This window comes from Trichogramma pretiosum, unplaced genomic scaffold (genome assembly GCF_000599845.2).
Source record: "Trichogramma pretiosum strain Unisexual culture from Peru unplaced genomic scaffold, Tpre_2.0 scaffold37, whole genome shotgun sequence".
Lineage (NCBI taxonomy): Eukaryota > Metazoa > Arthropoda > Insecta > Hymenoptera > Trichogrammatidae > Trichogramma > Trichogramma pretiosum.
The window spans coordinates 1,419,662-1,446,926 of record NW_019641622.1 but is presented as its reverse complement, the minus strand read 5'-3'; the positions used below and the strand labels follow the sequence as shown (position 1 = coordinate 1,446,926).

The following is a 27,265-nucleotide window of genomic DNA, read 5'->3' as shown; positions in this document are numbered from 1 at the left end:
CGCTCGCATGCTTAGGCGAGGGAGAGAGAGAGTTCGACATCCTGATTTATGGTTTCGGGCGACCGAGCGATTGAAAAATTACCCATATAGCATTTACCCATATGTAACTACGTATTGAGTAACTCATTCTTTTTTTTCTGGATGATCTCGGTTTTCACTCATTGAATAAGCTTCTCGCGCCTCTCGTTCGGATAAACGTCCGCGACGCAAGAGTCAATTTCTCTCTCTCTCTCTTTTGCTCACTTTTTCTCTTATGCTCTTTTGGGCGACTTGCGTTAAAAGCCTTTCGAATGCGATCTCGCACCAATATATATACTATATTACATATAATAGTAGCAGTAAAGCGCCCAAGAGAGAGAGAGAGAGAGAGAGAGAGAGAGAGAGCAGCTACAGAGGGACAAAGCACTAAAAGCCCTTGGCGCGCAACTAGGCGCCACTTCCACTAGGCTTTACGCTAATGCACTGTACAGCTAGCTCTCGCGTAGCATATATATATATAGAGGCGTCGTGCTCCCTTATACTCTCTCTCTCTCTCTCTGTACGCGCGCGTGCGGTGTTATTAGAGGAGCGCAGCGTATATAGACACTTAGTGTGTGCCCCGTGTGCGCCGCGTCTCCGCAGCAGTCTCGCCCACACACTCGATCTGCGTTATGGTACCTATATATACCTATATATCTATAACGTTTCAAGATATGCGCGCTTTCTCGCTTACATCCATGCGAGCCATATTATAGGACTTGACGCTAAAGGCAAAGGGTGGCGTCGGCGGACTTGGCTCCCGTATGAAGCATGGCACGCGCGCAGAGAAGCGCACTATATACGATATATTATAATGCTGTACACGCCGATGTCGCTGCCACTGATGGTAGTGGTGGTGGTGGTGGTGGTGTCCGGATAGGACTGCCGCGTGATAATTTCGTTACGCTCGCCGAGATTCCTAAACGAATTTGACGTTTTTCCGCGTGTGCGCCGGATGCGTGCAGTCCTCGTCCCTGCATGCATATACACTCTCCCTCCGAAAAATTACTTTACCTAATGGCTCGGCGGAGGCGAACAATTTATTCTTTCGCTCGTTTGTAATTTCTGCATTTTATATTTTTTGTTTTGCACGCACGCACAGGCGGTAACCAGTCAAGACGACACGAGCCAAGCTCTCGAGATATGTCCGAGCAGCAGCGGCGGCCTTATCGGTACGACGACGAACGGAGCGTCGGGGACCGCTGCGATCGGAGGAGCCACGACAACGACAACGTCCGCGATGTCAGGGGCATCGACGACATCGACCACGAGCAACGGCGCCTGTGCCGTCGCGGCTCTGCAGCTGCTCTGCGCCATCGTGCCCGGCCAAGCAGTGCCTGCTACTACTGCTTCTCATCAAGCTGCTGCCACTGCCAACTACTGCAGCACCGATAAGCCGAGCTTTCAATCACGCATGCAAGATATCGCTGGGTAAGTGCAGCAGCGCATCTTTAAAAAATACGACGAAGACGACGACGCTAAGACGAGGCGATGATCGATTCGGCGAAATGTTAAAATTCTTATATACCTAATGAGCCCCCCCTCGGGTTCTTCGTTTCCCTTTCTCCCCTCCGTCGATCGCGACCTCGACACTTATTACACAAATAACAAAACTATCTTTATACGCGCATGAAAAATATTGAATTATCGAGTTGAGCAAGACGCGCTGTACAAATAAATAAGCGACGTTTACCGCACACGAAGACGCGCCCGAGACAGAGAGAGAGAGACAGAGAAGGAGAAAATTGGCGCACGTCGAGGAAAAGTAACGCACGGGAGAAAAGCTTCTTCTTCATTTTCCTCAACTCTCTTTCGCCATATAACGCGGCTCTGCCTGCGTGCATGCGTCTTAATGGACCACCCGGTTGTATTGTTTATTCTAAACGATCGGGTGTCACACCAGTCGGCTGCGATGAGTTCAACCCGAGAAAACGCGTAAGGCCAACGAGAGACGTGACGTCATCTTGCACGCAGCCCCCTCGCGCTCTCGCAAGCGCGTCTCCACGCGCGCTATATATACGATTATTATACAGCGCAGCACTAGAGTATACGTGTATTGTGTACGCATTACACTAATAGCACCTGGGTCAACTTCCTTCCGTGTACACGTTTTCTCCTTTTTTTTCGACGTACGCTGCTGGTGGTGGTGGTGGTAACTCGAGCTTTTTCGAGAAAACAAAAAAAGTCATGATACGCGAGTGACATTGACGCGCGCGCGAGGTAAAACAGTGCATCGAGCCTTTTACTTGATAATGTATGCTATACTGTAGAGCACATTTTCGAGCATATGCCTAGATATTAATTGTAAAAAACAATCCAAACGGAAAAAAAGGAAAAGAAAAATCATTCCTTCTAGTGCGCGGGGGTGTGCCTCGTTTTTTTGCATGACGAAGACGTTTTTTATTGCGTTCTGCACTCGTTCGCGCGCCCGCACGCCCGTGATTAAATTGTTTCGAACCGCACTGAGTTAATATATGGCAGACGGGCAGAATTGAAAGAATAAGAAGCAAAAAAATCATGTAGTCATGGCTTATCATCGTCGTATTGTATAATACATATACACGAGCTCACGCAATGCGCAAGCACACACACGAGGTAATAATTTTTTTTTATCGATCGAATTCTCGGTAATTACATATCGGCTTCTAAGTAAAATCAAAGGAAAACACAGAGTTGAGCGAGCGCGGAGCTGCCTACTACTACTACCACGTTGCTATATAACACAAAATGTTTAATAACGCATAGACAAACAATCGAGCCGAGCGCGCGCATTTATAAGCCTAGCGCCTATACAATATCGAATAGCTTTATCAGTGTCAGTGCGCGCAAGCGCGAGATTAGACGATATAATTGGCATCTTGGCTTTGCTTTTCTCATTAAAAATTTCTGGGCTCGCGCATCTATAACGCAATGTTTACCTTTGCGCGCCGCCTACTACTACTACTACTACTACTACCACCACTACTAGTATAGTACGTATAGGCGAGGCTCATCTCTCCCGATGCCGCCCCGCGAGAGCGCGTAGATTTACATTGAAAGGGCTATACGCCGAAAGTGAATCGAAGGCAAAGATTTCTCCGATTAATTACTGGTAGAGCCAAACGCAAATATTAGATTCCGCGGGTATTAGGCGAAAATCGCGCGATTGGCTAGGCTATATGCTACTGCTGCTACTGCATTGCGTCGGGAGCCCGAGTTCTATACAATGTTTTCGCTGATGAACGAGATGTGGCTTCTTCTTTTGCATTGCATGTGTATTGCACGAATTGAACGTAAGCTCGCGTGGCAGATATTGCACGCGTAAATTTCCGCGGCCAATTAGTCAGCGAGCGATATATAGGCACAAAACAAGCCAACGTCGGGCATAATGTATACACGCGTGCGTTCTTAACATTAAAAACGCGATCGTAGGCTCGCAAAGTTGGCTCCCCGATAAAAAGAAGAAAGGCCAAATAAATTTCGCCTTATTATGCGTAAAAGAGAGAGACAGACAGAGAGAAGCTGCTGCTGCTGCTGCTGCTGCTGCTGCTGCTCAGCGAATGAAAAATTTGCAGAAGCAGAAGAAAGGAACGAACACACCCGCGCGCCGCGTAATTGTGCGTTAGGAATGCTCTTTGGAGTGCTACTTGGGCATTATTTATCAGCGACTTTGCCCAATGAAAAGCGCTTTGCGTGTTTGTATATATTCTCAAAAAAAAAAGAATAAAAGAAAGGGAGAAATATAGAATGATCGACCTCGGGCGTAATAATTCGATATCACGGATATTCGATAGAAATGTATATACGAACGATCGTAACTCTCTATGTCTCTCGTAATATAGACGTACATTGTAATGGAGAGAGGCGTTGTTGCGGCGAAGCTTCGATTGCCGATATGATATATATCAGCGCAACGGAGCTGCCGCACAACCATATTATAACAAGGTTACTTTCGACTTCCATCCATAATACGTCATTATCTAATAAAGCTTCTGGAATTCGAACGAGCGAGATGGGGAATTTCATCTTTGTATTAACGTGAGATATATATCGAGCGTGATTCATTCGGTTTGTATCGTTTGGCATTAAAACGCCTGGAAATAATTAACGATGTATGTATTAGAAAACTATGAGATACATAATACTTGTTTCAGTAAAAGTAGGTGAAAAATGGCAAATTGTCTAAGGACTTGAGCACCTGCTTCATCTAACGAGTTGGTATATGAGTTTTAGCAATGTAATTTCTTTTTTTACCCACATGATGCATTTCTGTCGATCTTTTATACTCATTATCAAAGAGTTACTAGGTCTATTACCAAAAGATGCTTTCTTTATTAATATATGAAAAAGTTTTTATATTTTTATAAAATATGCTTAAATCGTTATATTGTCGAACATTTTCTCAGAATTTCGAGGCTCCCGAACCGGACTTGTAAACTCAAAAATGATATATTTTAAGACACAACACTTAAAATCTGAATCTATGTAGTCAAAGTTGCGATATTTTGATTATTTAAAATTTTAAATGTAATAATTTATGTGAACGGAATATGATTTCTCGGAAAAAATTAATGAGAAACAATTACGATCTCGCATAAGTCATCTGAAAGCTCCATCAACTTTGTCAAAAATGGCAACGATCAACAATCTTAAAAATAGTCGTAGGCCTTTTTACAGCGACATTCGTGCTTCCGTATATAAAGAATATCGCGTCAAATAGTATTTTCGACAAAAAAAATATATATGCCGAAGATTTAATTTACGAGTATTGCATAGTTGACAAAAAGTTTATTCCTCTGAGAGTGTCTCAATTGTCGCGCTGTGCGTTGCAAGATTTTCTTCTTCCTTAAAAACCTTACAATTATATCGTTTCGAAACTTTAGACCATGTAATTTCTCGACTACTTGTATCGAACTAGTTGTTCCATGGTCGCGAGTGTAACGAAGGAAAAAAAGGGAGAAGGAAAACGAAGGAGACCGAGAGGAAAAGATATATATAGAGAGAGAGAGAGAGAGAGAGAGAGAGAGAGAGAGAGAGATGGAGGCCGCGTCGAAAAAACCATAGCCATCAATAAGCCACAAACTTGGAAGCTTTTCCTCGCGCGCGACTATACGACGACGATTCCGTGCAAGCGGACTATGCTCTACTTTATCCATAGCATATATACATTCTTGGATAGTACTGTTACCATAGTCACACACAAACACATATATATATAGTTTACACATGCATACTAAGGCGCAGCGCACGTTGTAGTACTCACACAGCTAAGCGCGCAGACTGTGCTGCTGCTGTGGTTCGTGCACGCTCGTCGCCCGGACGTAATCTGCTAATGGACTCGCCACCCTCCGTATATATAGTATATAGCTACCATCCGCGCGCGTTTGTACCCTTCGCTCTCTTTCTCTCTCGGTCTTACGAATTCTCCCTCCGTCTCTCTCTCTCTCTCTCTCTCGTTCACGATGTAAAAATAAAAAAAAGCCCAGCTAGCTCGCGCGTATCAAACTTTGCGTACTTTCTCTACTGCGATAAAACTTGCAGCTTGTTGCCCCCTATATACAAATCTCGCCGTTCGAGAAGAGAAAAAAAAATAAAAACAATAATTATAATTTTCTTCTTCTCTCGCGTATATAACACATTATATATTCGTACGCTGCACACAAGCCGGCTGTATAATTGGCGATCGTGTACCATGTATAACTAACTAATAATCGAGAAGGTGGTGAATCACGCCAGCAGCTGACCACACTCTCGTTAAGAAAAAAAAAAGCAAAAAAATTTCGTACTTATTATGTACATGTGTGTGTGTGTGTGTGTGTGTGTTTATGGGTGGGTACATAAGTGTGTAGGTGGGCATCTGCCGCTTGCGTTGCGCCGATCGCGTGCTCACTTAACGGACGCCAGATGATCGGGCTGCCGCCGCCACCGACGACTATGATCAGGACGACGGCTCGCCACGCGCCTATCTCTTCTCTTTCTCCGTATATACTTTAAATATAATATACGAACATAGAACATGTAGATATATACGCAGTTATTGAGGAGGAGTGTGTCTGGCTCGCGAACCACATTTATTTTATATGTACATTATATTCGTAAAAGCGTGATATATGTGTACGTATGTATATTTACAAGGCTATTTAACCCGGAAATTTAATGGTTTTTAGTCTACTTAGTTATGTATGCACAGCTTCACTGCTTATGACATTTCTTCGATCGTCTCTCTGTGCACACGCAAGAAACAGGACGCTTGTACAATAGTGTATGGAAAATAAAGTCGTGTGTGGTACATGAATATTTTGCTTTCTCCACCAGAAAAATCTGCGATAGGCTCGGTAATGACTTTTAAACCAGGAGTCGTAAAATAATTTTGTTTATATACATGCAAACTAGATTGAAGAGGGTAAGTTTAAATGTAAAAGTTGAGATGTTTTACTTTGTCGAACGTATGCTTTTCAGTTAGAACGTCTAAAATTATTTTTTATTTATTCATTTATTCTATTTTTAATGAAAATTTGTAGAATTACATCAGACACTAAGAAATATCATGGGTATACTCTCGTTTTTTTTATTTATTTCCATTTTTTTACTGATTGTTAAACTAAACGACTTTCGAGATTTGGCCGAAAGTTGGAGTGAACATTAGAGTGAAAACATTCCGGGTAAAAATGCTCAATATTAACTAAAAAATTTCACGTCAATAATGATCTAACGTCAGACTGATTATTTTTAATGTTTTAAAATACATTATCATTAATTGGCTTGTTTTTGGTGGTTTTCCTGTAAAAAAAATCACGTTGCAAATATTAAGCTCATTTTAAATTATCTAAAAGGGACATTTCAACTGTTTCAAAAAATTTAGACCAGCTTAAAACCACTTTAACACGACAATACTATGTTAAGCCTTAACCACCAGTTTTCACGTACGTATTTCTGTAAATCTGGCAGTGGCAAAGTAAAAATAATTCTATAAGTCAAAGCACAGTTTAAAAAATTTAATTTTTAATGAAATTCCATTTAGATGGCATTTTACTTTTAAATTGTAAAAAAATGAAAATAAGTATTGAAAGTGTGTTGAAATAATCATTGGCACAAGTTTTATTCTGTCAAAAAGTGGTCATTGAAAAATTGAGAACATTTTCATATATTCTTAAAGCTTTAAAAAAAGATTACATTTTTGGTTATTATTTATCAGTTAATAGTTATAATGTCAGTTATTATACATAAATAGGAAAATATTTTATTACGTTTTCAAAGATGTCATCGCGTATAATACATAATATACAGGCGAGGAATTGAAGATCCCCGTGGCAGGCTTCGTGCTACATAGAATACGTATTGTACTACAAGTGCGCATCAGCAGCAGCATCATCGTCAATCTCTCTCTTCTGATAAAATGTGCAAATAATTTGCTACCTTACTGTGACTGCCTCTTCTGCCTCGCACTTCTTTTTATACGTCGTTCGCTCCTTGCATAATACGCGTCCGATACACTCGTGTTTGATCAGCCGAGCCGACTCTCTCTCTCTCTCTCTCTCTCTCACTCCATAGATGTACTGCACTTACGTGTAATACGTGTAAGGGACGTTATATGGGCCTCCCCTAGCGCCTATATATATATATGCTGTGTGTTGTACGAAGGACGACACGAAGAATCCATTGTATCGAAGCGACAAAACAAGTGCTCAATGGTAGTTGCGCGTTGTGCCGCCGCTCTCGACTACGTGGACTTTTTCACATCTTCATCAATACGTATGTATACGTAAAAAGCACGACGACGACGAGGCGCTGCAGCAGTAATTTCGCGCGAGCGAACGTCCCATCGTCGCTCGCGTCAGGCTGTATTACCATTACTTACAACGAGTGTACGGGAGAGAGAGAGAGAAAAAAAAAATCGAGGGTGGAGATGGGCGAGATTCATTATTCCTTTACTCTTAGCTGTAGTAGTTTCATTCTCTTTCGGTGCGCTCGTGTGTGATCGCGCTGCACTACACTATGCGTGCGTCGCACTCGCATGGTGCTGCACACACACACATATGACACGTTGTTGTTGTTGCGAGAGCAGCAAGCGATAAAAGTCAAAATCAATCTATAGCCCGGCGCGCGTATATCGCGCTGCCCTGTATATACTTTGTTTTTTCGCCTCTTTCACAGAGAATTAAGCAAAGTCCATAATCTTACGATAACAAAGTCTCTAATCGTCTTTTAAAGATTCGAGCAGCCATACACCCTTTGATAAATATGTATAGAGACATCGTACGCCGCCACCGCCACCCCCTTCGCTGCATTCTGCAAAATGTCTTCGAAAAAAATCACATCGTGCAAGTGTGTAATCCCCTTTTCGAGCCGCGCATGTACACACACACACACACACTGGCGAGTAATCCGACTTATATTGTCGGCAACAATGGGCGAAAATCTCTCTCTCTCTCTCAACTCAGCCGGCCAGCGACGCGGAATAAATTAGAGCGTAAGCGAGTAAATAAATAAACATACGCTATTGTAGCTAAAAAGAAAAAATAAAAGAAATCACCGTTAAAGGAGTTGCTGCACGATCGAGCTGATACTGCTGCTGCTGCTTATATAAATGCATTTACGCGTCGATGAATCCACCGAGCTAGCTATATAGGCTGTTATATACGCAGCGAGTGATTCGAGAGTAGCAATATCCTGTCGGGTGTAAGGTATATTGAGGGAGAGAGAGAGAGAGAGAGAGATAGTAGTATGCAAGTTCTCTCTTCCTCTCTCCTAGGCTGCATTATAATACATTACCAATTCCGACGAGGCTATTGAGAGAGGAATGAGCCTAGAGTACTGAGTGCTATGTACACACACGAACAACATAATATAGGTATTGTGCGATTGAAATTTTGACCCTGTTTCGGCTCGTTTATGATATAAGCCTCGTAAAATATCAGCAACAATGCGTTATCCTGATCCCAAGTCCTCAGCGTTGATCTCAATCTGTAATATACACGTGAAATAAGAACAAAAAACCGTCGCATAAAAGCGTTGATGAAAATTTCGCGAATTAATTGTCAACCCTCGCAAATATAACACAGCCCAGCTGACGATACACGAGTTACGTAGGTACGTGTGCAATTGTCGTTTCGAATCAAGCTCATATTTCGCGAAAGTCGCATGTCAAGAATAAAAAAACGAAACAAATGACGATGAACATTTATAATGCGCGCGTTTTCTCTTTCTTCATCCCTTTTGTCGAATGCTGGGGCACGCGCGCCGAGAGCTCGATAATTAGCTCGTGCGGCGTCTACACTCCTGCTGCTGCTGCTGTGTACACATCGCTATGTATACACGCGAAAAAGATAGACGACCCTCTTCTCTCAATCTTATGCAGCGACTATACGTATTATATACTGCTGTATATGAACAAAAATGCACGCGAGACTTGCTTTCGACAATGCCGCGTGCAAGCCTTTATCACAATTCCGACGCAATGATATTTATATATGTAGAAAAACGAGCGCGATGCTCGAAGGAGAAAAAGTAGAAGGAAAAAAAAATAGGGGTCGGAGAGATTTTAAAAATATCGTCGTCGAAGAAGACGACGATGACGACGACAACGACGACGACACTTGCTGGTGACACGCGGGAGGATAGGACAGTAGCGCGCGAGGGGCTGTTGCTCTCTGCGCTATAGTTACCGCATCATGGCTTATATATACGCGTCTCCGGCAGCTTGGCAAATATTGTAACAAGTGTGCGTAGCGCCCGGACCTTTTGACAATCAATAACACGTGGGCGCGCGGGCTAGGCCGGGGGATGAGCTTTTCTAACTCTCGGGCTCGGCGCTCGGCACTGCGGGGTATACAATGTGTAAGGACCCGACGAGGATCGTCATTGTAATCATTGTCATTGGCACCGTGTATCAATGCGCCTGGAGTTCATAATATTCACGTTGTGTCAATATTTTTGCGTAGCCCTGGCTGCTGCTTTTGCTGGTGCCGCTGCTGCTGCTGCTGCTGATACACTGATACAAAAAAATATAATGCCAAGAATCGGCTTCGACTTGCTGCAAAAATAAAATAATTCTTGCGCCATTAGTTAAGGTAGTATCTCACCTATAGGGTCACTCTAAAATAAAATAACATCATTTTGTCAAAACTTGACTTATGAATATACACTATTTTGCAACTAAATCACAAATTTACATTAAAATATCTATAGAAATAGGCAACTTTTGGTTAAAATCCTCGACATACTACTTAATCATCAAAAAAATCTCAATTTTCTAACCTTTTTTAATTTTTCAGATTTTCACTAATTAATAGCTAATGAAGTGACATTCTGAAAAGTTTCAAATAAAGCTGAAGTATTTTTAATCTATTACAAAAAGTTTCATTGATATCTCTCCATAGGTTTGATAAATATTCGATAAAATAAAAATCTTTCCTACGTTATCCATGTTAAATGAGCGAAATGTTAATTACTAAGTACTCAACTCAGAGATAACCCCAGGGTCCAAAAATCTGTCAAAGTCTTTTTAATGCATAAATATAGAAATGTGCCAAGTTTCATCGAAATCTCTCCACAATTTCAATTTGGTGATATACTACCTTAACAGACTAAGTTTCACTGCAAATCAAAGCGAAGTATTGTCGTTATCTCCTGCTGGTAGGTGCAGTTTAAATATCAATCTAAGTTGGTCACTCAATTGTGCCTTATCCCTCTGATGATGTAATTATGAACTGGAAATGTCACAATTTGTAGTTACAGATACATATTATGAGATATGCAGGGTACGTTAAAAGTATGAAACCCTTGGAAAAGTTCGGTTTTAGTATATTGATGATTTATTGGACTTAGTAATCATTTGCACTGGTATAGGTCTCGAGAGGAAATAAAAATAATCAAAAACAATATTTTTATTTCATTGATACAGCCAGCTCACTCACAATTTACACTTACACTTGTTTATTCCGATACAATGTACTTTTTAATAATAATTCGGAAAGAAAAATCAGGAGCGCCATTCCCCAACCGCTGTACAGAACCACCGCCGCGTAACCCACTTCCCCACCTCTGTTGCGCTTGTTCTCTTTCTGATATTGAGTGCGCAACGATCTCAAAGGTTCCACGTAATGCCGTATGAGTCCAGCGTCGTACATACGTCGTAAAATACAATTGAATTTTGGTAATATCGGAAAATCAGGCGAAAAGTGATAACCATCGTATTGGAACATGATCAAAGGCTTGGATATGGAAATGTGTTCGTCCTCTTTAACGCCAAAAATATTAAGTTGTATCGGACTTGCTATACACACGATCCGTTCATTCTTCAAAAGTTTATCCACGCACGAAGTTATGTTATCGATCACATGTATCTCTTTTCCAAGCTCCTTTTTGAAACGTCTCGCATGAGTGGAAAGACCATAAATCTCATAGTCTGTATCGCGAAGATCCAGCATAGTTTCAAAGTTCGAATGAAATTTGGTGAACGTAGTAAAGGATTTTAACATAGTCAGGAAATAAGTACTAGTGGCGACTGTGAGTAAAATCAAAGTTAACACCACGATTCTTTCCGACGCGTAGCGAGCTCTCATGAATGCTCTGTGTTCCAATGAGTTGGTAAACAGTCGAATAACTTCAAAAAATGAAACGATCCACGTCAGTCCTAAAATTATTCGTAATAAAATGATCATCAAAATGACTATAGCGAGTGCAAAAATGAAACTTTGCTCGTCGAATTGCATTAGAATTTTCTTCAAACTACCAGTCATGGTTTTGCGCGATACGATAAAACCGATACTGTCTTTGATGAAATTACTTTGCATTTTCCAATGCTCGTCGACTAATTTTGGTCGACACGAGAAGTCTACTTTTCCTGAAACAATATCCGGAAATGAACCTTGAGGATTTCCTTTTTCATCGGTCGTAGGGAGATAAGGATATATTTTTATATCAAAATTAGCATTGATATGCTCCAGCACCATTTTCATGAGGCCAAAGTAAACTTCTGTATCATAACGAATACGCTCCTTGATCGATACGTTTTTTGAATTCTGGGGTTTGACCGTGCATTCTGCACTCAGAACAAATGTGTAACCAGATACATCTTTTGATCGATCAAAATAACATCTTTCATGTTCTTTTTTTTCTAAAAATATAAAAGTAAAAATCATGTTTCAAACAAAATGTTTATTAACAAAATTGTAGAATTATATGAAACATTTTTTGTCCCTGGGTATTGGACTTAAGTACAATTTATTAAGTCTAATTCATAATTTCTATTTTGTTTTAACTAAAAGCTAAATTTAATTGAGTATTGACCTTGAGTCAGCAAATTTTTCTTCATCTTGTGTGAAAGTAAAGTCCACCTCTCGCTTTTCGATGATGGAATTTTGTTAAACTGCCAAAATGAAGATGCGATTGGAGCATAGGGATTATAAGTGTATACCATAGAGTGACCACTCGTAGTTTTGCACAAATAAAATGCATTAATCATCTTAAATTTCCAAGCAATGCTCAACATAGCGTATGAAACAGAACAAGCATCTTTGCTATTTTTATTGACTATGAAAAGTGACGCACGACTATTCCAAAAAATGGACTTTTGGAAGTTCAAGAGAAAATTCCAAAAATTGTGCGTTGAATCGGCGCTCACGAAGACATTTTGTACTGGATATACTTTTCTATCGATTATAGTTTGATTTAATTTTATGATAGTCAGAAATCGACGATATTTTTCATGCTTCAATGTGTCCTTTATTCCAATCAAATTAAAGTAGAATAAAGTTAAATAACTTAGAGCATAGGACTGAATTTCGCAGTTTTCCCAATCGCCTAACACGATGCCATGATTTTTACCTAAATTAGTTTCCAGAAAACAACTCTCAAGAAGAACTTTCTGAAATACTATACAGTGTTATGTAAATGATCCATTTGAATGATATATTTATTTTCATCTTTTTTTACTTAACTATTATTTGTGTAAATTCCTCTTTGCATTCTGACATTGGAGTTTCATATACTTCCACATTTTCCTGAATTTTCGTATTGCCGAATAGGTTACATTGCACATAATTTATTATGCAGCAGCTAAATATGACTTCTTGTATCATTTTATATTGTGGTGAATAATCAATATTCTATATTATGACTTCTTACAATTAATTAATTGAATTTTTAATGGTTTGTTGTGTTTTTATGATAGCTTAGAAACTTGGCTCAAAAAATGCATCAACAACTAGATTTCTATTTCTTTTTTAATATAAAAATGAACTATATTCTTGGAACAATTATTGAATCAATAATTGTTTTTCAATTTTTTTGAAAAGATGTATTATTATTAATGAGCTTTACTTGTTGGTCAGCACGAAATCAAGATATAATCTCAGGACGGCCCATATTTACTGTATAGGTTGGCTTCACAATGTTTACCACTATTGCTACTTGAATTATTGATAAATGGCATGTACAAATTAAACTGCTACTGACGTATTTTATTGACTTCTATATTGATTTCGATTTGAATATCGAAAAATTACTCATTAGCTAATTTCTTATTACTCAATGATAGTTTATTTGATCACTGAATCATTGGTAATATAATCATGGCTGCCAACCAAATTCGAAAGATAATTAAATGCCAAGTTAGGCAATTTAACATGGGTATAGGATCATTCGATTTTCGGCAATATGTTATTTTTTTTATCAGGGTTTTAGATAATGCATGATATTTTAAGTGAAGATACAAAATAAAAATATCGAAAAATGACATTTTGCAAGCTCACACCATAGCATCGTTTATTCAATAGTTACATATTCCTAAACATCTCTCTGTAAACAGGCAGCTTACTACTGGACCGCATTATTGCGCCAACTCTACATTAATATAATATACACGCATACGGTACAGATAGTTATGCAGCAATTATCGTAAAAGCTTCGCTATATATATAATCCCGCACCTTTACCTGAACCTACGTGTGTATGTGGCCTAGACTACTATATATACAGCCTAGTCTATTGCATCCAGTGACTTTGAATCCGTCTCCCTATTAAGGACACCTCGACATTGCCAGCAGGAGCCTACATATACGTACACACACACAATCCTCTCTGGGATGCTCGTCGAGTTCGTGTACGGGCGTTTCTGAGCGCGCGCACGCGAACGTATATAACGATCTATTATGCATGTATATATGTGTGCGTGCGAGCATCAATCTGTAATAAGCCAAAAAGGGTTTGATCATCATCGTCGTCGTCGTCGCCAACGCTTATAATACTTGTGGAGCAGCACCGTGGCGTGGAGAGTAGAGAGCTTTGCTTATACGTATAAAGTCCTTCGTCGACGTAGCGCTCGCGCGTCCAAAGATACAAGTGAAAAAGGTCGCCTTAATCATCCGACAATGACCCCCTGCCAAGCCTGTAGTACTATACGTATACGTATATATATAATGTCGCATTGCTCTCTTTCTTATACGCGCGCACAGACTTTCGAGGGGGGTGCCATGAAATAATCATATGGTTAGCTAATGGCGCACAGAGGGGCTATACATGACTAGCTCGAGTGAGCGAGCGAGCAAGAGACAGATCTCGCTCCCCCTCATCTTCAATGATCAGTGACTCTGCGTGCTTATGTATGTGTGTGACGCGCATGCATGTGTACACATACACGCACACACCCTCGCCCAGAGCACACAGATAATCGAGGGTGCAATAAATAAATTCAAGGCTTGGCTCGCTCGCATGACAGCAGCAGCAGCAGTAGGAGCACCACTACGTTATATATCCACGGGCAGAGTCTGGCAAACATTCAATTATATGGTTTATACGTATACAGAGAGTGGCGCAGTACGAATGTATGTATACGAAAACGTGCGCAATCACGGGAATACGTGGCTTATACATACGCAGGCCGTTTAGCCATATTAGCATATTTCGGTAGCAATTTTTCTCTCTCTCTCTCTCTCCTTCACGTGTCGACCGATCACCGGGCATTCGCACAGAAAGAATAATGTCTATGCATGCGTAATACGCCGATATCAAAATATTATAATTCGATTCGGACCACCGTCGTCGTTGTATACGCCTGAACCCCGTTACACCACGCTTTTATGAAATTATTACGATTACGATTTTATTTTTTTGGGCTCATTTTTAACTTTTATTACACCAACATATGCGCGCGATTTCCGATCGAGTATTAATCCACGCGCGCATAAATTAAATGATATTGAGGTGAACGGTTATTATTTACACAGGCATCAGGGATCCACTGCTTGAACAAGACGTACGCGCGAAACGAGGCGAAAAAAGTGTACGACGCGCGCATAAATAACGTATTACGTACGCGATCGGACGCGCATCATCCGCGTCAACACCTACTACTACTAATGCAACGTATCGCAAATCCCTTGTCCGTAACAAGTGCACGGGCCGCGTATTATATTTAATTTTCGTATGAATATGTGTGTGTGTGTGTGCGTGTGCCAAACGCACGCACGAGTGCAGATCTCCTATGGCAGATCGTCGACGCGCTAAAAGAGAGAGAGAGAGACAGCCACTATAATCCCGATAAGAGCCTACGCAGTGTGCATCCGCATAAACAGCTCCGGCTCCTGTCCTGGATTGGTGAAACACCCGCCGCACGCAAGGGTGTGCTGTGTGTATACAGCGGCGCAGCAGGCAGACAGAGACTTGGAAAGAAAATACTACGTATAATGCGGTCGAAGCTTTTATATATAATAATATAATATATATCGTATTTACAAGGGACAAATCTTACGGAAAGACGTCATCCAAGTGCCGACGCACGAATGCCGAAATGTTATTATATTTATGAAAATCATTTCTAATGCGGCCGCGTAATGTGAACGTATTATATTACCGATACGTACGCGAAGGAGGCATAAGTACGAAAAACTCGATGCTTTCATGTAGCTAATCTGATATTTCACTCTCATACTGAATAACGATCTTGATTTTCATTTTTTTTTCTTTTACCCTTTTGGCATGCATTATGTGTAAGTACACAGAGACATTTATAGTTAATTTTCAAATTTTCAATAATTAGTTGATAAACAAGTCAAAAATTGTATACACGTTTCCGTATCATACAGCAACTTTATTAATCGAAGAGGGCGAATGCTTAAGCGAGTTTTGACAAAAATCCTCGTTCGCCATCTACTGGCAAGTTATCAATCTAATTTACATCGTGAATTTTTCTATTTGAGATAGTAATTTTATAGTAGAGGACTAAGTTTTTTGCAAGGCTTATATAGTAATGTTTGGTTTTTACATTGTAATGATTAAAAAAGTTACAGTAACTAGTGTTACTACAGAATTTACATGAGATTTTCAATAATTGCCAAATGTAAAATCGAAAAATTAAAAAAATTATTTTTCTAATATCAGGGTTGGATTCTGAAATTACATTAAATTTTACATTAAACATCTCAATTTTCACCAAAAGTACAATGACCGAAAGGAGTAGCGAAAAAAAATCTTTGGAAATTGAATGGGTTAATGAATTTCAAAACGATGTAACAATGGATTGGAAACTTTTACAATTCTCGTCAATGTTTCATCGCAATTCTGGAAAGCTAGCTGCCTACGCAAAAATACTCGTGACTTTTTTAAGACAGTATACAAAAGCGCCTAGACTCAATTTCTCAGCTGCGAATTCAATTACTCGCTTTAATCTCAGTGAAATCCCGCTGACAATATTAAAGCAGCGCGCAGTGATACGAACAGCAGCGGCGGCGTAATCTTAGCAGCGATTACTTTTCGGCTTATGTACTTGTGTGTATATAATAATAAACAAGTTGGAGTGGATCGAAGCGTCGTCGTCGTCTTCTTCTTCTTACCAAGACATACAGGCTTGCGAGGAAAAAAAAAGGTTGTAAGAAATCGGAGGTATCAGCGTCGATCGTGTCGTTATGCGTATACGAGATTAGCCGTGCTTATGATTAGTCTCGCGCGCGCGACTCGACACGATTCGCGACAGTTGGCGCTTGAGCTTTTTGCAGTCCTGCCCCGTCGAACGTAGTAGTATAGAACTGCGAAGGCTCGATGTTCCCCACCTTCTGTTCCTCGGGAGAGCCTCGTGACAGCCTCATCTCTTTTCAATTAAAATGAATTGGAAAACAAGTGGCGCTCGACTGTGTACTACTTGTGAAGTAGTATATATACGCCGCGTGTGCATACGATGATCTTTTGTATTGTATAGGCCATACAGATCTTTCTCTGGCTCTATTCTCGTATTACTGGTGACATTTCAATGAAGTGCGGCGCGCACGCCACACGTTCTCCATACACATACACACAGTATACAGTACAGTACTGTGCGCCCTGTCTCCTGTTTAGACGACACACAGCTCTCTCTGACTTGAGAGTTGATATTCACCATGGGCTCGAGTATAGTACACGAGCCCAGTGTATACGTGTTTTTAGATTCACTTGTATATACACGGGGGATTTTTATGCGCTGGCGTCATGCTCGGACGACGCCAGCACGCGGGGACACGTCTTTTTCATTTCTAATGAAAATACGTGTGCGCGGCGATAAAATTTTTACGCCAAAATCGTGAGCGACGATGTAGCTAGGCTGCAGCATTTTTTTTATGCGTCGATCGACGAGCGTGAAGCGCAATCGCGACTGTTTCTAGACTGCGATTTCACGGAAACGATCGAAAAATGTCATCTCGCGCTTTGAAATTAACCGTGTGTTTCTTGCTGCTGTTCGTTGCTGCAACGGTGCTATGCCAGGAGGTAAAAAGAACTACACTGCAATAATTCACAATTTCCGTCGTGAATTCATCGATTACTAAAAAAAAAAATTAATAAAGGATTCACAGGTGACGGACGTCATCAAGAATAAACTACGCCATGGCGACAATGTGCCGTCGCAATGTCTCAACGCAGCTGTCAAGCATTGCCAACAATCGCACTCAGATCTCAAAGTCGTTCTCGACTGCGCGGTATCTTTTAGCAAACATTAGCATTCTCGACTGAAAACTCAAAAGTATGAAATTTGCTGTGAAATCTTCAAAAAGTATAACCCGCGCTCGAGACACTTTTGAATAGTGTCAACTGCGCAAGTATTACTATTTCACAGCAAATTTTATACTTTTGGCTTATCAGTCTATAAACGACTTTTGCTTTGAATTCGATAATCGACAATACGACTGTTTTACTTCCAGTTGAAATACGTGGCCGAATCCGGAGAATGCAGTTCGTAACGTTGACGGTATACGAGCGCACCTCTTACCGCAAATAATAATATCGATAATAATAATAATGATAATGATAATAATCATAGTGATAATCAATTGTAAAATTAAAATAAAAAATTAAATAAAGACGTCAAAGTCAAAATCCGAGCAATGGTGTCAGCCACGAATCACAACCATATATTATACACGCATATTGTCGAAAAGCGTAACGAAAAAGTCCCGATGATAATTTTGCACCCTTCGAGCTCATGTCAGAGTGTAACGCGTACACTACACGCGCGCACGACATATTCGATTCTAAAATACGCCAGTAGTGGGTAAAAAAAGACCATCCGTGTTTGCTATGCTAGAGCTCATGACGGCAAACCTGTTCCTTCTCTCTTTCTCTCTCTTGGCATCATCTCTCTTGTGGAACTTTTGAAACGGGTCTATAATACGCACACATAATCATCCCCCCGTTCACCTCATAATAATAATATAAATAAATGCGATAGACGTACAACACAGCGCCGGGTATACGCATGCACGATGTTATAATCCTCTCGTGTTACGCGCCGAGACTTTTGCTCTCTCTCTCTCTCCCCCCGCATACTGCATTGCGCGCACCTACTTCTCTTACTCGCTCCTTTTTATTTTTACAACAACACGGGTGCGTGCCCCGGCCATATGCAGCGGCGCGAGCCTAGTAGAGTGTGCTGCGCCGTTACTCCTGATGTCTGTATATACATACGCGCTGTTGTATGTATCGCGCCCCGATTCCGAATCTTGAATAATCAATTGTTTTTCATTTAATGCTTATATATGCGCGGGTGCGTGCCGCTCCATGTAGCACGTCGCTTCGCATTATAACGCCCCGGAGCTTTGAAAGCGCGTAGGATAAGGGCGAGCCGAGCAAAGCGCGATGCTTTCGTTTCATTTTTTTTTTTAGAGCCTAGTCGCACGACGCCTCGAGCTGTGCGCGTGCACAACGTGTACGCATATCGAGTTAATTGCGCGTGACAGGCTGGAAAGGCTACTGAGCTACATTTGATTCGCGTCTTATACATACAATAATCATATTAACGCGATAATCCGTGCTGTTTCGCAGGTACCTGATGACCAGCGGCTTCATCGAGCGCGTCTCGCGCCACAGCCGCGCCATGATCGAGCTGGACTATCTAATCGAGCAGGATCGCGACTGTCCGCTGATCTGCGGCGCTTACGACCTGCTGGCGCGCATCTGTTATCAGCTGCGCCAAGGACAGCTGCAAAACAGCAGCAACAATCACCAGCAGCACTCGTCGTCGTCGAGATCGTCTGCCGGCGGCGCGCCGAGCAACGACGCCTCGTCCACGGCCTCGGGCGAGACCACCTCCAACATGTCCAACAACGACGGCAGCGGCAATCAGCAAGCCGAGTCGTCGACGATCAGAGCTCACTTCTTGAGCCTGATGAGCTCGAGCGAGGCGGCGGGTGCCCTGGGCGCCATGTACGCCGCCGTCGCGCTGAGCTCGGCGTGCCAGCCAAAAGGATCTGCGTCGTCGTCGGGTAGCGTTGGAGTTGCCGCAACGTCGACGTCGTCGTCGCCCGTGCCCACTGCCAATTCCGCGAAAAATCTCGCCCTCAAGGGTCTGACGCTGCTGAGGCACCTGGCCGAGCTGGATCTGCACAAGTTACAGGTTTGATTGATGATACATAACGAGCGAGCCGTACATATATCGATTACGCGCGGGTGCGCGCGCGGCTATAATAGATTTTCTCGAAACGAGCGCCGAGCGTTTCCATCTCCGGTGAGAGCGGTAGAATAGGAGAAAAACGATGCGCGCCTTGTGCCGAAGTTGGGCGTGCAGCAGCGAGCAATAGCCGTACGTTGGCGTGAGTAGACTCATCAAATGTCCCGAAGCAATACGTGCCCGCCATCAATAACTAATCGAGCAAAATAAGACAAGACAAACGAGCTTGCGATGAGCTGGTGGACTGGATACAGCTATACGCACTCGGCGAAATCGCCTCGAGTCCACGACACCGACAGATAGAGAGAGATAGAGGCCTGAACTATATACCAGCGAATCGTTATATCACACCAAAGGGAATGGTTAATAAGGCGTCCCGCAGCTCATCCCAAGAGACCTTCTCTCTCTGGCTCTCTCTCCTTTTTTTCCAAGCGCGCGCGGTAGATATATATATATGTGTGTGTGTGTATATATGTATTCAATTCGCGGTCGCCGATACGCTGCCGCTGTATAAACTGAGAGCGGCACCAACCAACCCCCTTAATGCTGCCACCCGACTATATACTGATGTCTCAATCGCATATGTATACGAGGGGGGTACAAACGTACATACACACGATACGCCGAGATAAAGCACCTGAGAGACACAGAGAAAAGAGAGACAGAGACAGAGAGCAGATATCGAGCTTAATATTATATGTTTTTTTTTCTCTCTCTCTCTCTCTCTCTCTCTCTCTCTCTCTCTCTCTCTCTAGGATCATCAAAGGGGGGTCTCATCGTAGGCTAGATTTGCTTTTTATGAGGGCGTAATGCAAAAATTATTGGTATTATAAGGACAGCTGCACACACCACTGACTACTCCAAGTGATAATATATATAATATATGTGTATGCTCGCGCTGTATTATATACGATGGACGCAGTTTCGCGTGCTTTTAGGGGTTTGAGTCGATGATGCTTTTTCGCGCGTGGACAGGCTCGATTCACATTCGCAGCAGCAAAAGTAGCAGCGACCGACCGACAACGAGTACGTGTGTGATATAGGATCGTGAAAAGCGTGAATTAATGGATCTCGCTCTGCTGGTATACATATACGTAACGTTTGCTCGCGCCCTAACTAATGATATGAGATGGAATTCATACATTATACTTGTGGTGAATAATAGCTGCGATTTTTTTCCCCGCGTTTGTTTTTTTGTTCTTCGTCGAGAGAGCGCGCGATGGGCAATAATACGAGTTATATACACAAACGTTTCAGGAATTGAACAAGTAATGTTTTATTCGGCTATCCGAGTGCTCGCGATAAATAAATTATATTCACGAAAGAGAGAGAGAGAGAGAGAGAGAGAGAGAGAGAAAGAGAGATCATTGCAATGTGTTGATTGGTGGTGGGTAATAACGTCTATATTTGTGCCCAAATGCGATTCCAAAATTATACTCGCGCGCGCGTATACGAGTTTATATACATCGTGCGCCTGCACGGAGCGTTAATTTCGGCAAATGGAATAATGTTCCGCGAGAGCTTGCGAGCTAGAGCTTTTTCGTATTACATTATAGCAATAATAACTTTACAAGTTGCGGCTAAATCGATCGACGAGTAGTACGACTACTCCGCCGGCGACAACGACGACGACGACGACAGGAATATCCTCGATGTTACATCTACAAAGTTCGCAGCGACGCACGCGATTAAATTATTACCGAAGTGTTAGCACTCGAGGAGAAGTCGCGCTCGCTCGCTATAGCTGTGTCTTCGTCGTCAGTGTCTGAATTCGGAATTGGGATTGACAGGCTTCTTTGACGTCGTGAGAGATGGTTGACAATTATTGCCACATTCTCGAGTGTTCGCTGCGCCGATAATTATAGAAATCGACGCGGAAATTTTTCCGGACTAACGTAGTTTCGTCTCTCTATGCATGGCATTAAAATTTTAACGATTTTCTTTTCTTTTTTCACAGAATCTATTGGGCGCCGAGGGCACGAGCCTACAGTGGCGTCTCGTATCTAGTCATCTGATAACTCGATTGTCGCGAGACATGACCATCGAGGCGGCTGATCATCAGCCGCACCAGCAACAGCAGCAACAGCAACAACCACAGCATCAACAAAGACGAGGCCACGCCAGCAGTGGCAGCAACATTAATAACAGCAGCAGTAATAACAACAACAACTCCGTCAATAATACGGCGTTGCTCAACGAGCTTTTCGTCGTGCTCGGATACTTTGCCGTTAACAATAGAGATAATCAGGTAAGAATGACCGTTGTAGGTGTTATTTATTACACTATTTAACGGAAGAAAAATTACTGTATTAAAGGAAAACAAATACAGCCGACGAATTCGACGTGTATTTTTATATACGGTGAACAAAATTCGAGTCGCGCGCGAGATAGAATTCGTAAGAAAGAGAAAAACCTGTTTTAGCGACAAAAAATAAGACGCATGCACGGACTCTTCTGTCCAGGCTGCTCTTTCGCGGCTTAGCTCTCTCGACACGCGGAGAATCCTTGATGATAAGTCAGAAGAAGAATCGTTCTTTTTTTCCTTTTCTTTTTTATCAATGTATGTAGTATATTTATACGTGCGCCCCGACGCGTAGCTTCGCGCAGCAGCCTAATATACGCCTGTGTACGCGATATACGAATACAAAACGTCCTGCGTTTACGTGTGTATGTATAGCGATCCGTTCGTTTTTATAAGAACGAGGATGCGCCTCTCAAATTTGTGTGCATAATCTCTCTGTGCATGTATATGCCCAATTCTCCACCCAAAAGAAAAAAAAAAGAATATAAGTAAAAGATGTCCTCGACGAGAGCGAGCCGAGCGAGAAAGAGATCAAAGACTGACTAGAGATAGTAGCGGAATTTCGAAAATTCGGATACATTTAGTGCTTATAATACCCTGCCAAATTAGCATAATACGCAAATACTATACCTATATAAAGAGCGACTCGATTCTTCTCTCTTTTATGTATAATAAATACGCGCGTATACGACGACGACAACGATATGAGCCAACGAAAGAGAGATCAGATGCACTTTTCATATCAGTCGATACGATGTGTATAACTAATTCCCTCTTTACGGGCTGAAATTTTTTTTCTCTCTCTCTCACTCGCTCTCCGTAACTTTTTTGCGTCTATATACACAAACAGGTAGCGTTTGGGCACTCAATAGGAAAAAAATGAATTATCGAGTTCTTTGTTTTTATTTCATATCCAATACGAAGCCGAAGAGGTAGGATGAATTAAATAGTCTCATTTTAAATTATATATGAGCTGCATATTTGCTCTATCTCCGATTCCGAAAGCCTCTCGAATTATATATAAAGGAGTATAGATACATACTTGCATCGATGACAAGTCTGAAGCTCGATCCAACGGGTATGTGTATAAAAAAAAAAAAAAGAAAAAGAAGAACAGGTATAGAGAAGAAAGAAACGGAACGGAAACAAAATTGGCAACGCCAAAAAATGTTAGAGAGGTAACCCAATCTAGCGAAATAAATCTCTCTATTATCTCGGATTAGCATACATTGCTGCGTCGTTTCTCGACCTGCTCCCGCACACGCTCCGATTAAATAGCTGAAAAAATTATCATCAAGCTTATAGATCACGACGAGGAGAAGAAGAAAAAGAAAGAATTGAAGAGGTTTGAAGATTGCCTATTAGAGTACGAAACACGCACAAACGGGCCATGCTCTGGTGGTGGTCATCTATTATACACCGCATTCACGAGCTTCGAGAGCTCGAACGTTAAGTATTTCTAGCTCTCGATAAAAAAATAAAAGCCAAAAGTGTTTTTTTTTTTTATTGATTTCTACATTGTCTCTTCGGGCTCATTATTATTAACCAAATTCATATATGAGCTTGAAAATTATTCAAAGTTCTCGGCTTATTATATTGATTAAATTTTCAATCGAGAGCAAACAAAATAGTCGAGCATTATTACATTAAAAGTTATTATACATTGATGCGCTCAGTCTGCGGCGATTCATAATTCACTCGCGAAACCGAAAAGCAAGACCGAAGAGCCCTTTCAAGCCCTGGCTTTAAAATAAACGTATACACACATACGTATATATACCTCTTATAGGCCCTGTCTCGCGTAAGTACTCGATCTCTCGAGGCTGCCATACTACCAAGAGAGCTGCTGCTGCTGCTGCGCGCCTTATAGACAAAACATACTCAGTCGATAGGATGGCTTCCGGCGCCAGTTCGCTGGATTTATATATCAAAAAGAAAGATGCTCGTGCATTACGCCGCTGCTGCCTTCGTAAATGCGTGTACGTATACGGGGCTCGAGATTTTTTACTTCCCTATGATATGCGATGAGATTGTAAAAAAGGAGAGAGGGGGGCGAAAAGGGATACACAATCAAGAGCATCCGGATACTTGCTTCTATTTTGATAATTATTTATGGGTGGGGCCGCGCGCGCATTTTCGAGTGTTGAGATGAGCGTCAACACTTCGTACACGATACATCCATCAAAGTGTTAAAAACGATTATTTATAGGCTGCTTAGCTTTTTTCGGGTGTGATGATCGCGCGTGTGTCGCGTCGAAAATTGAAATCGACAGGCCGAAAAAATATATCCACACCGTCGCAAGCACGGCAGGATGTGCGAACGTTTAATCGCGGCGAACGGGCGAACCCTTTGGCCTCTCTCTAAAATGTGTGTATGTATATATTGTAAAAAGCAGCGAGAGAGAGAGAGTCATTAACGTCGATCAGAGCATGTGTGTTTTGCGAGTGTGTACGACACACCGAGCGGGTATACGTGTATATAGGAAGCGATTAAATATCAGCGTGTAAAACCAAATTCAATGAGCGACGGTAGTCAGCAGCATCAGCGGTATATGGTAGCAATGCCCCGTAATTTTAATGGCTAAAAAGCTATCGGCCATTTTCAAATTAGTCGCTAGTTATATACCAAGTCATCATTGACTTTTCGTCATTGACACGTGATGAATCTCTTTCCGCTGCTCCGAGAGAAAAACCCTTTTATTTAATTACTTTTGTTTCTTTTTTAGACTTGCGCTAATTGATCGATGAGTCGTCATTGGCTAAATGCATCCATCTGTCATTCGTGCATACTTGATAAAAAATTAGCAAAATTTAGGAGCGTCATGCACGTGCGTGCTCTCGTCCAAGTCTATAAGTAGCGAGTTGAAAAAAAAAAAAATTATACATCCCATTACCCCTGTCGCATGCAGGTGCGCATTGAATTGTCACATGTGCAATTTTTGCATACGTATTTGCAAATTTTTACGCGCGCACAGGTGTGCGGTCACCTGTGTGCTCAACGTACGTCGTTTCTCGTTTCTTCGAGTCACTTGTGTGTCTGTGAATGCGCGTGTGTGCGAGTACTTGCTTTCCCACGATTGTCTTTTTTGTAAGAACAAGAAAGTAAAAAGAAAGAAAGAAAGGTACTTGTGCAAACGTTGTTTGAAAACGAAAAAAAAAAAATTGAAAAAAATCTGTTACAGCTGGTGTTGCAGTCGGCAGGCGCGGGTCAAAGTGTCTTGCAGCAACTCTGCACTCTGCCCTTTCCATTTTACAGCGATCCTCGTCTGGCATGTTTCACACTGCCGACCCTGCTAGCTGCCACTCACGAGAATCCAGAGGCCACTTCCGTCCTGTCCTGCGAGATGTCCTATCAGGTACGCTATACTACGGTTTTTTTTTATGTATACATCTTTTTCCGTTGACACGTTTACGAGAGTCGATTTATAGATTTCTGTCAGATGTTTTTTGTTGACGGGTTTATTCCTATACATATTTTGATGTCTATTTTTTTCTTTCTCTATGATTTTCTATCCGACGAGCAGTTATTGGAGGAATTTCGTGACTCCGAGCAAGGAAGGCTCAATCCATTGGTGCGTCTATTGAAGACAACGTCGACGGCTACTCAGCTATAAAGAAAATCAACGAGTGTTTTGCATTCGATACTTATATAAATTAAAAAACTCTTCGAATGAACTTTTGGCAAAGATACTTAAAGGGGTTCAAAAGTTTCTTCGTTTGCTTTGAATTTTTTTTATATAAAGAAACACGTCTTCCTCTGTAAGTGAGCATTATTACTTATACTCTGTGCTTTGAAAAGCGGAAATAATATCAATTGTAAAGAAACATTAATGAATCTAATAGATTTACAAGAACTTGAGCACAACAAAATTAGGCTCGTGGATAAAAAAAACAACATATTAATAGGTGCTATATCTAACTTAGTGCATTTTCCAAAAGTATTTACGTTCTGTAGCATAATAGAATAACTCGAAACATTAACAATAAATAAACGAATCAAGCTCACGCGCACGGCTAGTCGCGCTGCAATTTTCCGACACGGCTTACAAAAATGATCTATAATACGCGCAGCTCGATAAATAATATATTTTTTCATACGCCTGCAAAAAACTCGAGCTTGAATCTGAATACTTCATCGTATCGCAAGTGAGCGAGATCGATTTGTGAAAAATGACTGAACAGTGATTATGATGGCTGCGAAATTCGAGATATATAAAAGAGACAAAAATTAGTTAGCGGCTAGTCTGTAGAAATAGTTTGTAGTCTTTGAAAAACCAAATATACGAAAAGTACACCTCATTTTAAGTTCTCACATATCGCGCATGAAAGTGAATAACCCGAATGACATTTCTCATGCAGCGACAATAATTAAACAGCGACTTCATTTTGTAATGAACTATAATTGGCTCAATTTCATGTAGAATAGTGAAATATTTTTAAATTAGAATTGTATTTTTTTATAATTTATAATAAATAAAAAAGAAAAGAAACGAAAAGTCTGCAATACTCGACGATTATACATTCTTACAGTGTCATTGTACCATGTTGTAATACGAATGAAACGAGCATCCAACGAGAAAATTGGATGCGTCTGCTGTATTCAATAAAAGTGAGTTAATTTTATCAACAAGCGCAATTCATTTGCTCTGAACCAAAACTAGCAACACCTCCCCCCTTTACCGGTCCAGAGAGAGCTACTGCTGGGAAAGAAAACAAACCGCGCGCAACAAACAAACACGCATCACACACTCGCGAATGAATTATCGTGTGATACTTCGCTTCTGAAACTCCGTGTGTGTTTTACACGCATTCAAAAGCACGTCATATTTTAATCCACGTCTTCACGCGCTCGAGCTTCTTTCAACAAAATTTCGCTCAAAACACATGTTGTCATTGTCGCAGCAGTAAGCCGCGCGCTTGTTAGTATCGTAAATCCTTCGCTCGAGTAATTTTCTAGAAAGCGAAAATCAAACGGTCGTGCGCGTAATGAAGAAAAAAAAGGAGAGAAAGAGAAAAAAATATTATCTATTTTTTTGTTTTTTTTTTCAGTCAAA

The 27,265-nt window shown here is 41.3% G+C and overlaps 1 protein-coding gene across 4 annotated transcripts in view; it reads left to right on the top strand.

The window, feature by feature from the left end:
• The window catches only part of LOC106649716 (S phase cyclin A-associated protein in the endoplasmic reticulum), a 33,748-nt gene extending 6,914 nt beyond the window's left edge, over positions 1 to 26,834 (top strand). For all 4 annotated transcript variants that reach the window (XM_014367300.2, XM_014367302.2, XM_014367299.2 and 1 more), the window contains exons 14-18: positions 1,121 to 1,449; positions 19,285 to 19,855; positions 21,867 to 22,157; positions 25,394 to 25,567; positions 25,736 to 26,834. In XM_014367300.2, coding sequence (XP_014222786.1) covers positions 1,121 to 1,449; positions 19,285 to 19,855; positions 21,867 to 22,157; positions 25,394 to 25,567; positions 25,736 to 25,825 — 1,455 coding nt within the window. In that variant the 3' untranslated portion in view covers positions 25,826 to 26,834. The remainder of the gene's footprint in view (positions 1 to 1,120; positions 1,450 to 19,284; positions 19,856 to 21,866; positions 22,158 to 25,393; positions 25,568 to 25,735) is intronic.
• The last annotated feature ends 431 nt before the right edge of the window (positions 26,835 to 27,265 follow it).